General features: G+C 43.3%; 1 protein-coding gene across 5 annotated transcripts in view; it reads left to right on the top strand.

Annotated features, from left to right (window-relative positions):
* Nucleotides 1-15390, top strand: part of LOC107193377 — a 52673-nt gene that overhangs the window by 23885 nt on the left and 13398 nt on the right. For all 5 annotated transcript variants that reach the window (XM_015582814.1, XM_015582813.1, XM_015582815.1 and 2 more), the window contains 3 exons: nucleotides 197-633; nucleotides 2825-2965; nucleotides 12387-12572. In XM_015582814.1, the coding sequence (XP_015438300.1) occupies nucleotides 215-633; nucleotides 2825-2965; nucleotides 12387-12572 (746 nt within the window). In that variant the 5' untranslated portion in view covers nucleotides 197-214. The remainder of the gene's footprint in view (nucleotides 1-196; nucleotides 634-2824; nucleotides 2966-12386; nucleotides 12573-15390) is intronic.

Raw genomic sequence — 15390 nt, 5'->3', positions numbered from 1 at the left:
CGTCTAGTCGAGTCTAAAGGTACGTTTTCACGTGACAGTAAAAGTCATGACTTTCATCGTCATAACAGTTAATGTCACGAGCGTAAAAGTCACGATTTTACTGTCACGTGGAGACGTACCTTAAGCCCAGCAATCCTCTCTCTATTTCCCGTTTCCGGTCTAAGAATCGCCTTGGTTTTCTTTATGTTTCGCCCAGGTGAACGGAGGCAAAACGATGTTGTCGTACATGCTGCCAACGGAAGACAAGCCGCCACCGGGAGACTCGAATCAGGCGAACAACCATCGGGCTGGTAAGCTGCAGAAGAGCCCGAGGGGGCGTCCTCACCTGGCCACGAGGCCACCGATCACCGTCTCGCCGAGAAATCACACGGACACCACCAAAATGATGATCGTCCCGACGAAGATCGAGGAGCACTCTGATCAGCAGCAACACTATCACCACCATCAGGGACTTCCGGTGCACGAAAGCAGCCCGAAGCACAACGGCACCGTGGTAAAGAAGTCGACGTTGCACACCTCGAAGGTCACCAAAGACGACAGCTTGTACAGCATCAACAGCGACGCCAGCAGCACGGTCGGCTGCGATCGGAAGAACAAAATCTTCAACGGGGCGAAGCACACTAGTCTGAAAAGGTGAGAGGGAAACAATTGTGACGAATACACCGGGCATAAACTATCCAGATAGTCGGGATATCCAAGTTCAATCGCTGTATTCAATCGCTGTTAATCGAGTACAAATCGCTGCTTCGTGATTGTTTTACGTTAATCGTGAAAGGTTTTGCTTCCGCATACAGGTGTGGAACTCGAACGGAAAGTACACAGCTGGCAGAGGGCGCGAAGCGTTCGTGTGCGCGTGCGGAATGGTTGGAACGTTTACGCGCGTTGGTTCAACCACGCTGTGTGGCCCCAGTGAAACGGCGACGGAGGAAAATCGGGCGACGTAGAGTCGCCGTTCACTGTCAAGGTTCGGAACGTGTTTGGATGCGTTGGCTCGAGTTAAAATTATCCTCGCACGACTCGAAAAACACCGCCGAGTTGTACCAACAGTGGTCTCTTTTGTTCTTTTGTTTTTTTTTTTGGTTTCGTTGCCCGTGAAGTCGTGCGCGGTTAAGCGATCGAATTATAGTCGTCGTCGTCGTCGACCTTCAGAATTCGCGTATCACGCTACCGGGTTGGAAGAAAAGCCAAACGATGATTCTCGCGTTGGTATATATCATCGGAGGTTGCTTTACAAAGCAAACACGATCGAAGTCTCCTCGACGAACGGGCGGAGAATGTCGTACAGTATTACCGGTTTGCAAAGCCGTCTTTTGCAGCGCATCCCACTGGATACTCCCGTGACATTTACATGTTGGGTAGGTCACGGTCATGCGACCGTCTTGTGGACTATGCTAGAACAAACCCCTAAGCTATACATACAGCGAATAGAGTTACGTGTATACGAGCTCTGAAAAAATATATTGGGTGTCAACTTAATTGATCCGAAACTTCAGTAAACATTCCTCTGTTTCACTCTCTTTTCATACGTAAGTGTGGTACATATTGGGAAAGCCTCGTGAGGCGATTTTATTACATTCTTTTAAGATCTTTTGAAAGACGTTTTTTTTTGTATTTGTTAGATATAATGGAGAAGAACTAAATTCGAAATTTTCTATACAGTTACCTATATAGTACGATTTACGCAATTTCCCTTTTGTATAACAATTATTGCTGTTGTCTGAGTCACCTCGCGCAATAGGAAGTACCTTCAATGAATGAAATTCGCGTTTCGATGAAAGAAAAGGAGAGAGCGACGCGTGGGCAGATGGTTGCGAATTATAGTTGCGTCATCAACAACTGTTTGAAACGGTGACACAGATCGGTCGTAAATAGGGTGGGGGGCTCCAGACAAAAGGATAGAATACTTTGTACGCAGATGTTGTAACGTTCGATTTTGTGTAGATACGATGCTCTTTGTTGGATGTTTTCACCTTGTTAAAAGTGATTTTCAAGCGTAAACAATGTTTGTTTGTTTAAACGGGACAGTGGGTATGAAGCCACGTGAGTCCTTATGACGTATCGGTGTGTTACCCTTGAATCATGTAGTTCTGTTGAACGGTCTTCTCGTCACGTGGCAGCACCGGGCACCGGCAATCTAGTCTGGATCAGAACCTCGTTTCGTGAGTAAAAGAAGGGTTCTGAACACGGCACGGTGGCTGCAAAATATTGATCCATCAAGTTGAACAGAACAACAGTTGTTTTTTGTAAAGTCGTAAAGTATATCGTTCAATTTCGTTACGTAAAAATTCGTATCTTTACAATCACGCTAATAATTACAAACGGACTTCGACAAATAGGAGTTATTATTTTCCATGTCATTTTCAAAGGTCGATGCTACCGTGCTCTGGACACAGCCGTAAGATAACCGTGCAGACTCGCAGCTTTAATCTCGACCGTGCTTGATCGGCGTAACCAGATCTCTCCGATCGCGGGATTTCGATTTTGATATCAGACCGCCCGCTGCTGCGGTTACCGAGTGTCCGATTCACTCGCTTCGAGCGCTGTCACGCGATAGGAAATTGAGGTTTACGGGCAACGATTTTTTTGGCTTTCCACGCAGCTAACTGGACATATAATTTTTTTTCTTCTCTCGAATCGATGCCCCCGTCCATTGCAGGTACGCTTCTTCGTAGATCCACCACCGCTCGACTCGAGAACTTGGCCGTTGCAAGACACAGGAAAGATGACTCGAGAATGGTCTTGAACTGGACTATTTGCGATACGTTTTATGCAAATGGGATCGAAACCAGTTGTTTAAGGTAACATTCCGTTTTCTATCCCACAGAGTCTCCTTCGGCTCGAGCAAAGGATCGATGGTGGAAACATTAGTATACGAGACACCTGTTCAAGAGGAACCGGAGATCAATCATTTTTTGGACCATAACGGACGCATACCCTCTATGATCGCAACTGTGCCCGATACCGAGTAAGTAAACACGTTATTTTTCTGGTCTCGTGTTTGGCTGATTATGCGCACACGTCGGAATTTGCGCGTCATCTGTCGCGTGATAACAGTACCGGTATAACGTTCCGTGCGTTTGTGCTCTTGATCATACAGAATTGTTACCACCGCGTTGAAAATTATACCACTTAACTGTTACCGCGCCATAGGAATAACAAAAGGTAACAGGGCATCCCAGCGTACTCATTTCTTAACGTCAATTCAAATTTTAATGAATACAAACAATTTCGATTTTCTACATTGAAATGAATGATGGGTATCATTAGCGTCGCAATTCGATGATTTGGACGCTTCCGCCCACGCACGAGCTCCTTCTAATAGGCTACTACTTGTCGCCTAGTGCGATCATTATCATGTTTGATCTTGTTAACCAGTGAGGCGCGCGCATGGAATATTTAATGTCGTTTTTCGGGAACAAGTATCGCATTTAGGATTATATTTCGTTAATTGCGAAACAACGATTGTACCTGCAACCGTTGTTTCTTTTCTTTTCTCATGGTTTTATGAATATCATTTCTTCGAGTAATCTATCCGCCATAACGGCTGGCATTCGTCGAACCAGTGCACGGTCAAAGAACGATACAAACACCTTTTGAGTACGTTCGTATCGCGGAGAATGTTTTATTTCGACTGAATAGTGGCACGCTGGAGTAAAAGGTACCGATATTGACATCATTCTCGCCGAAGGCTTAAAATAGAGATAAGGCATGATGTCACTCGAAGAATTTGCACGCCGATGAATATGAATTTGTAGGCGTATTTCCTCCCGCTATATCCGGTTACACGTGTTTTCAATTGCCCGTACATAAGAACAGAATATCGCGTTCAGTCTCGTGTTCTTTAAACTGTTTCTGGACTATAAACGTTAAATCAACCGTAAAACAACATACGTAACCGAAATATGTTTATATTTTGGGTCTGTTACGATGATTCGGGAAAGAAGAACATACTAAGGTCGTAAACCCACTATTTACTTACTTATTCGCATATTTACTGTTCGTTTTCCAAAAAAAAAAAAAATGAACGAATGACCCAAGCACCCCCATCATAGTATCCCGGGCTGCGAATAAGTATACTGGTTACGAGTTTCACGTATTCGCCGAGGAAGGGCGCCACCAGTCTTCGTTTTCTCTCGCGAGCGTCGATGGTTCCCCCTGTTCAGTGTCGAACGAGACCAGGTGGAGCGAGGACAGCTTATAAACGCAGGCGTGGTGCCGAGGATTTACGATCGATTCCGCGACCCCGTACATACGGAGAGGACTGGTGTTGTCGGAGAAGCGAAGTTTAGTCAGTGTCGTGCCCGGGCGTCGGTCGCAACGGTAGCCTCTCGTGAGTGCGTTTTCGCGAGTGTGTCTTATTTAGCGTCACGAAGTGATTATCGGTCCAAGCTCGATTGGAGTATATAGGGGAAAAGGATCTTGCATGCCAGGAGTAGTCACGGGAGCCTCTCGTCGTTGTTCCCGAGCCGCGGCCAGGGGAAGCTGACGGATTCTCGTCTGTCAGGTAGGTCCATCCTAATCCCTCGTAAACAGGTCCGAATCTCTCGTAACGGACAGAGAAGCGCGCAATTCGAAACGGAGATTTCTTATAGGGTTGATCATTGCGTGTCGTGATTCGAGCTACGGTGCGTCGATGAACGATTAGTCGCGTGCGTTATCACGCGTGCCGCTTTTGCGTTCCACGCTTCGCGTGTTTTAACGGTTTGCCGGGGATCGGCGTTGCGCGTATCACGATGATGCTACAAGATCGATCACTCTCGTCGAATGCCCTGTAAACGGAACGAAACTAATGCAATAAAAGGGGGCCAAACGGGGTGGAGGATGAGAAACGTGTGTCGCAGCAGAGTTACCGGAGAGGGAGGAAATGCAAAAGAGACCGAGTAGGTACACTCTCCGGCCGGTTACCATGGCGACGAGCCATCTTGACACACTACAGGCCCTTTCTTTTCGAACCTTTCGGTTTTCTCCTTTTTCTCGAGCCGCTAACTCCTCCGCTCGAGAGCAGGTATACAACCGGACGTTTTCGCGTTAACCCACTGATTCACGATGTGCCTTCGTTTCGCGTGGAGGTTGGCCCCGTTTTTTTTCCTCTTCTAAATAAAAGCTTGGAACGTGCGCGTCGAATTATATTCAATTTACATGTATTGTGAACCCGCGTATCGGGATATAATTTCCATAGTAATCTTGCGTTTACGCGATCGATCCACGAGCCTGTGTGAAACGATACTATAATTTAACTAGCATGAAATGAAATTAGTTTATCGAAATTACGAAAATTAAGAAATGTATAACAGATTCAGTCGATTGGTGATGCGGATCGTACGACACAGTTTAATGTTTCACGTGTTCCTGAGTGATTTATCGCGCCGGAATATCTTCCACGATTAATTCCTTTAATTACTCGCCCAGTACTGCAGTATAATTTTATTACGCAATTACCCAGGAATAGATCCTAATTTTCACGTATGGAATATTCATATATTCGTGGATATTACGCGGATTAAAGTTCAATCGGACCGTAAATTATCGTTTTCGTTTGTGATTTTAAGACTCGAATAGTTTCGGTCGATACGAAAATTGATCAGAAATTTCGAAATTCCATCGGAAATGTGGTTTTACGAAGAAGTCGTTTTGTCGTCGACTAGATCATTTTCAAACTGTTATCGCCGATTAAAACAACGTCGGATTTCAGCGTGTCGCGAAAGATAGTGACGTTATCTTACCTCGCCGGGCTATCGTTATTTTTCTAACGACGACGCCGGTTACGTGCGCGCTTAATCCACGTATCGCGAGTTCACGAGTGTACGCTCGATCTGGCGAATTTCCGTCTTCGTTAAATCCATCGGGGAACACACCGATATCGATCTTTCAGATTTTATCGGGCATAATGGGGATGCAGGAAGCGCGAACGACACGGAACAAATACACTGGGTTTCGTAACGCTTTCGGCGAACGATAGGAATTACCAAACAAAAAATATCACCGGTCTGGCGTAGTTGATATAACAATCGAACGGTACCTGCGGCGGTGTGTTTGTTCCTCCGTGCATTTCGTAATATAATGTAAATTCGAGCGTGATATGGAACCTCAACGGCAGTCGGCGATGCGTGACGAGCGTGTCTAATGCGTGTATCTCTGGCGTTCAAACATCGAAAGACACGCGTTCTTTTTGTTCGCGTACGTGCCACGCCTGGGACCGTTCGGTCGATACGTCCTTTGGCTATAATCCGTGAAACTCGAAAAAAAAGTATAATATACAATGCCCCTCGGTGATTTCGATTGCTCTAGAAACAATTTCTTCGAGAAATTCTGATCTTTCCTACAGGAGAGTTGCTATAGATACGAGCCTCGTAGCGTTCACGTGATCTTGGGGTAACTAGTAATTTATTATCATTCATTTAAGAGAGTGGTTTGGTCAATATTTCTGAAACGGGCCATTAGTCACTGAGAATTTGTCGCGTAGTTTGCGGACAGACTGTGTGTACACTGTGATCCAATGAATCCTGCGATTAGGACTGTCTGGACCAGAGATGGGTGAATTCACTATCTAAAAAGCTTCGAATAACGACTTTAAGATAAACAAAAAATTCATGAATTTTAATTGATTGAACCGTGGAATTCCAATTTTTATAATAAAATAATATTTCTTCTTGAATAAGTAGATACTTGGAGAACAATTATTTAATCTTATTATTAATGTTATTAGATCTTAGATACTTCTCAATATCTATTAGTCGAATAAAATTGTGCCCAACTCTGATCTTTGACCTCTAGAGACAAGGCTCACCGGACCCAATTACAACCGATCCCTCGTTGATTCTTATCGTTCAGTCGCAAACAATATGAATTCATCGTATTTTCCTCCAACAAAACTCCACTCTCTCAGAACTTGTTTCAGGCCCAGTCAGTCTTAAATTTTGTCTTGTCCGTTCGTTATCTTCGGTTCCAATAACGACAATGCAGCTCGGAAGACATTCACGGCAATTCTAGCCGGTTACTGGCCCTCTTTCGAGAAAGTACGCGTTCGTTCCAGCGATAAATTGCTCCGAACGATGGAGCACAAATTGACACGGGACGTGTGGGCGTTTGCGTCGCAAAAGACATAAGCTCGCGGGAATCCTATTTAACATTTCGCACGCACACACATGCGTCCCCCGGTCGAACTCGATCGGATACACGCTCTCTGCTGTATCGTTACATAAATTTCGACACGCGCAAGGAGTTAAAAATACACCAAGCCAGAAACGAAACACAGGCATCATACTGCTTCGAAATGGAAAACGTTTGTCGAGCCGTGTCGGTATCGTTTTTGCCGCTCCACCGAGAATAGTTGCCAAGCTTCCGAACAGGGGGTCTCTATAGAAGGGATTATTCGGTGTAAGCCGATCTTTTTTACACGCACATCATGTGCTTTAACGCATTGATACGATTTTTACGATAAATTCGACGCACATTCAGCGTCAAGCCTATTTCGGTTGACTTTCGTTGCGACATGCACAGTGCAGAATCAGAATTTGGGAGCTCAAACTGTTACAAATTTATTTTCCAATTTATCACCAACTGTGGAAGAATTGTTCCATACGTTATTGTTCTCTAAATTTCGTACTTTCGTGGAAACGTTGGTGACACTGTTATCGAATGATGATGATGTCATCGTGGACTCTTTTTTTTTCATTTTATCCACTTCTACGTGTAATTTCGTACTTTCGTGGAAACGTTGGTGACACTGTTATCGAATGATGATGATGTCATCGTGGATGACTTCTTTTTTTTTCATTTTATCCACTTCTACTTAAATAAAATTTTGATTCTGTTTTACGTTACATTTGAATCTGTATTACGTGACGGTCACTGGTGGCCGACGCGACGGTAATAGTGTTAAAAAAAATGTTTTATGCCAAAGAACGACGTGTAGAATATTCCGTGTAGATTGTGAGTGGATTCGCGATGCCCACCGTTGACCGTTACCGTTCGTAACCAGTGTGTAGCGAGGTCGACCTCGTGGGGTTACAGACGCAACGGCGCCCACGTATACTCACCGTCCCCCATCCGCCACTTTACTCCTCCGATGATCAATGCCGATACTCTTTAATACATACCTACCATTTCATCGTCGAAGAATACGATATCCTCTCAGTGAAAAGAAAAGTAGGTTACCATCCAGTCGAATATTTTTCTCGATCTTTTCTGCCAGTTGAAGTGGAATAACAATTACAAAATTTCCTCGAGGACGACGAGCGTGTTTTCAGCGATGCTTCGCGCGACGAAGCAGGGAATGTTTCGGGATGATATCACGGGGCTCAAGGTCTAAACTTTAAATCGTATGGTAGGTGTTTTAACTGCTCGATGACGTCAGACCACGCGCTACCGTGGGCAAAAAGACTTCGGACGTGGGTGTTGGGGAACGAGAGGAGGCCTGAGCGTAGCGAAGAAGAGTCGTAAACATTTAGTCTGTACGGGGTGTGCTAGGAACTTTCTGGCAAACGTGTTGCACGATATACAGGGTGTTGGAAAAAAATTTGGTGACTTAGAGAACTCATTGAGCGGAGTGACAAAGGTTGTAAAAATCAATCCTTTCGATGTAGAATCAATTTTTTGATTTTCGAACGTTCGATGTCGCGAATCATTATGTGACATTATATTATGTAAACAGAAGAATGGGTTGACTAATACATTCATTCAAGGTTGTATGACAAACGGGCAATACGAGATACGGACGGAATATTTTAAGGACGTATCGAACTTCTGTCACGAATGTGAAAATAAACTTCTGTATTTTTCATCGAAAGCATTGATTGAAGGACCTATGTTGACTGGTCATTTTTTCACCTCCAGTTGGTGAGTACTATAAGAACCTAGATTCTTAGACCTTTTTTTCAATACCCTGTGTACATCGAAATAAAAGGAGATTTAATGAAGGCGAATCCAAAGCAAAAATGCAGTAACAATGAACGGAATAAAATCAAATTGTAGTATTGTAGACTGTTTATTAAACATCATCCAACACGATGTTAAGTATACACACATGTATGTAGACCATCAGTGGATTGAGAACTTGGAACGTATTCCGCAGAACGAGAAGACAATTGAATTAAAACTCAATCTTGTTTACAAAGTAGGAGAAAGGTGTGCGCTTCGTTTTCCCTGTTGGACAGTATTAAACAGAGTTGTCAATGTGGAGAATTCTGTCATTCTTTGTCGAGCCCTTGGTACTGGAAGAATCTCCGGGATTCAATTTGTATCTGTTTCCTTTGCCTTTGTCTTCGAACACCATTCCCTTGACCCTTCTGACCATCTTTGGTCGCCATGCCGGACCACAGCTTCTATCAGCTATCTTTTACCTCCCACCAAGTCCGTGAAAAGGTCTTCTTGGAGGTCCTTGAAAACTCCTTGCGGTTTAGTGCTACTCCTTTGACGAACCACCGAAGGCTCTCAGGTTCCTTTATCCTTAAATGGTGTCTCGAGAGACCAAGCATTTATCATCGAAAAATCCAAGTTATTTTTATCATCGTACCAAATTTTAATTATTTCGAAATTATCTTTATAATAAGATAAAATTTAAATTATCTGTATCTAAGACACTCGCCTTTTATCTAGTTTTATAATAACCAACTAGGTCCTACTTTTGCACCCATTAATAGGTTCAGTTCATACACTTGTCTTTTACGATATATGACGATAAAGACATTATTACTGTATCAAAAAATGCGTACATAATCCTTCCCTACAATTTCCGTAGCGGCACGTGATCCACCAATGGCAGTGTAGTCGCTCGATTTCTCTCGTTAAACGAGCGCGTAACACTCGTGCATTATCGTCGTAGGATCGATTCCTTCGTAACCGGCTGCATCGGGATGAGAAAAGTCTCGTGACCGTGGCACGGACGACAACGAACGGAACCGGTTTCAAACCCAGGCCTCGACTTCGTTTCTCTATCCTTTCGGTTTCTTTCGTTGCCTACACGTTGCGTGAAACTCTGCCTTCACCCTTCGTTCGTGTGTGCCTTTTTTCTTTTACGTTTTCGCTCGAACGAACTTCGGGGAGGAAGAATCGATCGCATAAGAGAGTATAGTTCGCGACGCCGCAACGCCCAGGTATTTCGGGCCGTGCACCGTTTCACGTTTGGGAATACGGTATTCTCTGTTCGACAGGGGATTCTTCTCGTTTGATTCGTTCAATTCAAACATCGAGCAATTATTCGTTTTTGCGTGGTATTCGGTTCTTGAGGGTGTAACCACAACGTTAATGCGTTTTCCTATTTTTCTGTATATCTTGAACATTATAGTAGATACCAAAAAGTAGTTAAAATGAAAATTTAATGGCTTCTTATTCTCTATAAAATTGTCTAATAAAATTGTTAAAAATTCATTTCTTGTTTATTTATTTATTTAAAAAAAAGCAAATTTTTAACAATTTTATTGCACAGTTTTTTAAAGCAAAAAGTCATTAAATTATCCATGTAACAGTTTTTTTATACCTGCTATAGTTTTCAAGATATATAGGAAAATACACATTAACCTTTAAGGGGTGGTTCCACCCTGAACAATCGAATATCAGCAATAACGAAAAATTAGAAATAATAACTCGCAATAACTATGTGATCTCATATTTCATTTCATTACTATTATTGCCTAAGTGACTGCAATTACCCCCTTTCACCCTAACCGTCCGTGTATTCCGTAGATATCTTCTTCGAACAGAGAAGTCGAGAGACAAACTGGCTGTCCGATTACACACTCCGCGTATTTCGAACGTACGCACGCGTATATAAGCTTTCTGGGCAATTAACCCGCGAAGTGTACCGATACACACGCAATGATCTACGAGCTTCGTGTTTATCCGATAGAAATACGAGAGATCCACGCTAATTGTCCGGAAAAGAGCTCCACTCGAGTGAAAAAGAAATTCACGCAGAACTGCACAGAGCAAGAGATCGTAAAATTTTTATTACACTTGCCTCTTTTATATCTTTTTTACGTATCTATTTCCAGCTCACTTCGTTGTCACGAAACACGTACACTGGCAATCGAACATCCATATTAACAATTTCCTGGTCGTGTACAGGGAATAATTGTATAGTGTTTTAGATAGCTTCAGAACGGTACAATTTGTTCAGTTGTATATTTCGTCGCGTGACGCGTTTCGTCTGCGTCGAAAAATATCGATTAAACGGCTTTCTTTTATGCCAGATCCGTAGGGGTTAGCCCTCGAAGGGTAAGAGGGTCACCATTTTCTGGGGTGGTGGCAAATAATCGTCCGGCGAATGGGGTGGCAGTCCTTGGTCTCGAGACGTATTCCCTGGTTTATCGTTTCGCAAGGTCGCTTCTACGTTGCAGACCGGTTTTTCCTGGCAAACAGTCCAACTTTGTTTGATCTGCGCAGCTAGAGGACGAAGTTCCTTTCGGAGTTCCATGGAAACAGTGTAGTTCATGCGTTCGGACCGTCCGAGTGAGAATGGACGGTTTTTTTTAAATATTTTCCGGTTAGAACTTTTATATATTTGTCATAGTGTTATACTACGAAGAATAAGCAATCCTTCTGGAGTTTAAAGATAGGCTACCCGTCTTCCACGGGTTAATTAGTCGTCTTTTAGGCTCCGAGGGCGTGTGTGCGCGTTAACGCAAGAAAAATTATCAAAGTGAACGACATGTACTATTTGTTTCCGTCGATACACTGTTATTATATCGACACGGTTATCGAATATAATTCCGCAAATTGGCGTAATAGTTGACGCCTATACGAGCGGTTCGCAAAGGAAGAAAGTTAGCCTCCTCCCGGTAAATCACCGTTAGCTAATCGCGTTTTCGTGCTGGCCGTGATATTAATCGATTCTCCGGTTTCACGGCTTTTACGAATCGGTCGATATCCTCTGTTATGCTAAATCCCTCGGAAGTCCTCTTTAATCCTGATTAACTTACTCTACTGAATCCTTTTTTTTTTTTCTCCACTAGCAATAATCTTATAATTTTCCTTTACCTTCCATAATTACCGAATTTCTCATCATATATTAACCACTGAAGAGGACAACCATATCCATAAATTTATTGGCTGATTCGATAAATTGGATCACTTGAACCATATTTGTATTATATTACGTGCCTTATTTTATATTGAAATCTGCTTTATTCCTGAAACGTGTCGGCATTACTTACGATAATAATGCCTGTTATTATACCGTACAAACCACGTACACGATGAACGCGTACAGTGGGGTCTTTTAGTTGAGAATGTCGTTTAATACGCGTACAATTAGTATAATTACTTCCCAGAAATAACGTCGAGCTCGAAGCTGTTAAATCTAATCGATCCCTCGTATACCTAACAACACATTCTTTCTAAACAATGATTTTCATATGCCACGTTTTTTTTTTTTTTTTTTTTTACAGCGAAGGTAGGGAAATGGTACGGGTCTCGTTGCTCGGCTCACAACCTTCACCGACAACGCCCGGCGTATTTCAGGTGCAGCCTATCGCGATATCGAGGACTCAACCGATCGACATGGACGCCGTTCCGGCCGAACTCCTGACCACGCACACCGAGCACACGGCTCCCGCCTACCACACGCAAATCAGGTAATCTTTATCTTCTTTTTATTTCCCTCCACCGTGTTTGTCACGTGTACAACTTGCGATCCTCTCGGCCACATCGACGACGAGTATAATTATGGGCACAGTGTCGGAGATTCAACTCAACAGCTTTCGATAAATAATTTTAGTTAGTTAACATGAATTTTGAAGGAATAATCGACGTCTGTAGATAGTCTACTCCAGGGACTTTTAGGTAAAATAAAAGAAGATGATGTGTTGACAGTACGACTTATTGCTGGGTCAGTAATAAAGGTAATTGGAGCGCGAATTATTTATCATTGTTAATGGCGTATCAAACATTTTTTTTTAGCAAAAGGTGGAGTATAGACACAGCTTACTTTTCTAATAAAGAAAAATAATTAAAAATGTAAGCGAAAGGTCGAAGCTATCAACAAGAAGAAACTATAAGAACTACCGAATGCTGTTCACTAAAGATTTTTACGTAAATTTAGAAACTACACAAAAACGTTTTTGTGCGATAATCACCCGCAAATTTCGATCTGTCCAACGTGTCGCTGGTGGATTTGAGAGCCTCTGTCTCTTTCTTATAATTAGCTCCCTTGCCCGCAACACCAATGACCCCCGTGTTGCTGCTGCTGCTGCTCTTAATGGACCGGAAGTGACGTATCGTCCCCTCGGTGTCTCCTCTGTCTTTCTCTGTCCTTCCGTCGCGTCGAACTCGGCACCGTGCTACCAATTTATTTACGATTCTTCGGGACCACTGTGCACGCGGTAGAATGTAGTTCGCCGATGGTGTACACCTATATGGTATAACCTGAGTGTGCATAACCGTTACGCGTTCGCCGGCGCGTGCCTCCCGCGTCGCGACGCGATCGGCTTATGAATCTCGCTGGTCCGTTGCTCGATCGAGTTTTTGCCCTCTACGTTTCGTACACCACTTACAAGGAGACAAAAAAGTATTCCTACACCTGTGATTATATCATTTGATACTGGCTCTTAGTACAGTAACATTAAATATTTCATAAACTAATACCCATACAGGACTAAATCAAATATCATTGCGTTCAGAAATCCAAGCTTTAACAATGTCCTAAACCTCATTAAAAAGTCAGTTCATCCTTTTTGGATTATGGTAGTCGCAGTGGCCCTCCCCAAATCTATACAGTAAGACGCTTTAATGCGTGTTGATCTAGTTACTTGGAAATTTATGTAATGCTTTATTATTTTGTCAAGTTTTTAATTGTTGTAAAGCAAATTCCTTTGCACTTACATTTTTCTTTTTCTTGTTTTCCTCGAGACACAACCATCGATTGAAAAATATATATAAGATAGAGTATGAGAAAAGTGGGGGGCAGTATTCCTCGATCGATGGTCTCTCTCTCTCTCTCGGAGTGCAACGTCCCGGCCGTGCTGCTCGTTATGTCGCGCATCTTTTTTCTTACCGCGTGCCTCCCGGTTCGGATGATACACGACGGGTTGTGTGCTGCCTTTAAATAGCCTGTGACCCTCTTACGCAAGTCAGTATGCACGCTTAATAGGTGTATCAAACGTTACGAAGGCGTATTACGAAGTCGCGACGACGCCACTGTCGCCGCAAGCAACAACCTATTCGGTAATCGAAAGAGAGGAGGGCAGGCCTCGATTCCAGAGACGCAATTTGGATCGCGTGGAGGCTGAAGCCGACGAGCACCGTGTACTCGAAGGGAGGGGAACGCTGTGTTTGAACTGGGGAATCTTCGTTCAAGGACTCTGGGAATAGGAACAATATAAATATTGTCACAGAATATCCATTCTGGTTGTGTTTGTACAATAGTGTAAGAAAGAGCGGGGGGCCAGAAAATTAAACACCAATTTCCACCGTCCTTGAATCGGAGCGCGCAATTTTCCGCGCGCTAATAGAACACCGAGCGTGAAGTGGTACTTCGACCACGGCGCCATTCTCTTTCGATATCGCACGTTCCTTCTTGTTCCGAACGATGTAACATAGTGTTTCAGCGAAAAAGTTCTGGGCACGTGAAGTGGATTCAGGGAAACTGGGTCGTTGTACTTGTTTGCCCCGAAAATCGAATCCTGGTGGTGTCGGAGCTCAGCTTCTGGTAGATTGCAAAAGAATATAGAAAGCAGGATAGAATGCTGATAAAGTTTTTCTCATCGGGTTCCTGTATCGAACAAATTGCAATATCATGGATTTATCGTAACGCGAAACGTCAGCCTCGAACGAGCGAACAATGTGGTAGATTGTTCGTAGCGAGACCGCGGGACAGACAATCGACTCTGGTTTACCGATTTACGCGCAATTAGCTACCGGGCGACCTTTTAGCCCGCGAGAACGACTTACGTAACTCCGTGGTTCTCTGCGTATTACCTGTTGGAAATCGAAGCCTTTGAGACCAATGAGGATGTTTCCTTTTTCTTGTTCTTTTATACAACTTTTAGAGCTTTAGCTTATCGCTATCTTATGCTTGTCATTTTGGATCATCACTTTGTTGTTTTGGGTAACTGTGCGTAACTTTGCACTCAAACTGCCAGTGTGGCTGGCACAGCAAGTAAAATCAATCTACCCCAGCTACCAGCTGTACTGTCAACACATTATCTTCCTTTGTTTTACTAAAAATAAAATGAATTTGTAGCTGATATCGTTACTTGATTGACAAAATATCACTTAAAAATCCCTGGAGTGGACTGCCCACAGGGGTAAAAAAAGCACGGAGCGCAAAGGATTAATACATTTCAACCGTTTCTGTCTCTTGGCTATTATAAGGATTGTATCCTACCGACGAGGATACAGATATTCCGGATCAGCGTTTTGCAAAAGGTATATATGTACACAGGCCCGGCCATA

This window comes from Dufourea novaeangliae, unplaced genomic scaffold, assembly GCF_001272555.1.
Source record: "Dufourea novaeangliae isolate 0120121106 unplaced genomic scaffold, ASM127255v1 scaffold7, whole genome shotgun sequence".
NCBI lineage: Eukaryota > Metazoa > Arthropoda > Insecta > Hymenoptera > Halictidae > Dufourea > Dufourea novaeangliae.
Note: the sequence above shows the minus strand (reverse complement) of the source record. Positions and strands in the feature narration are given on the sequence as shown.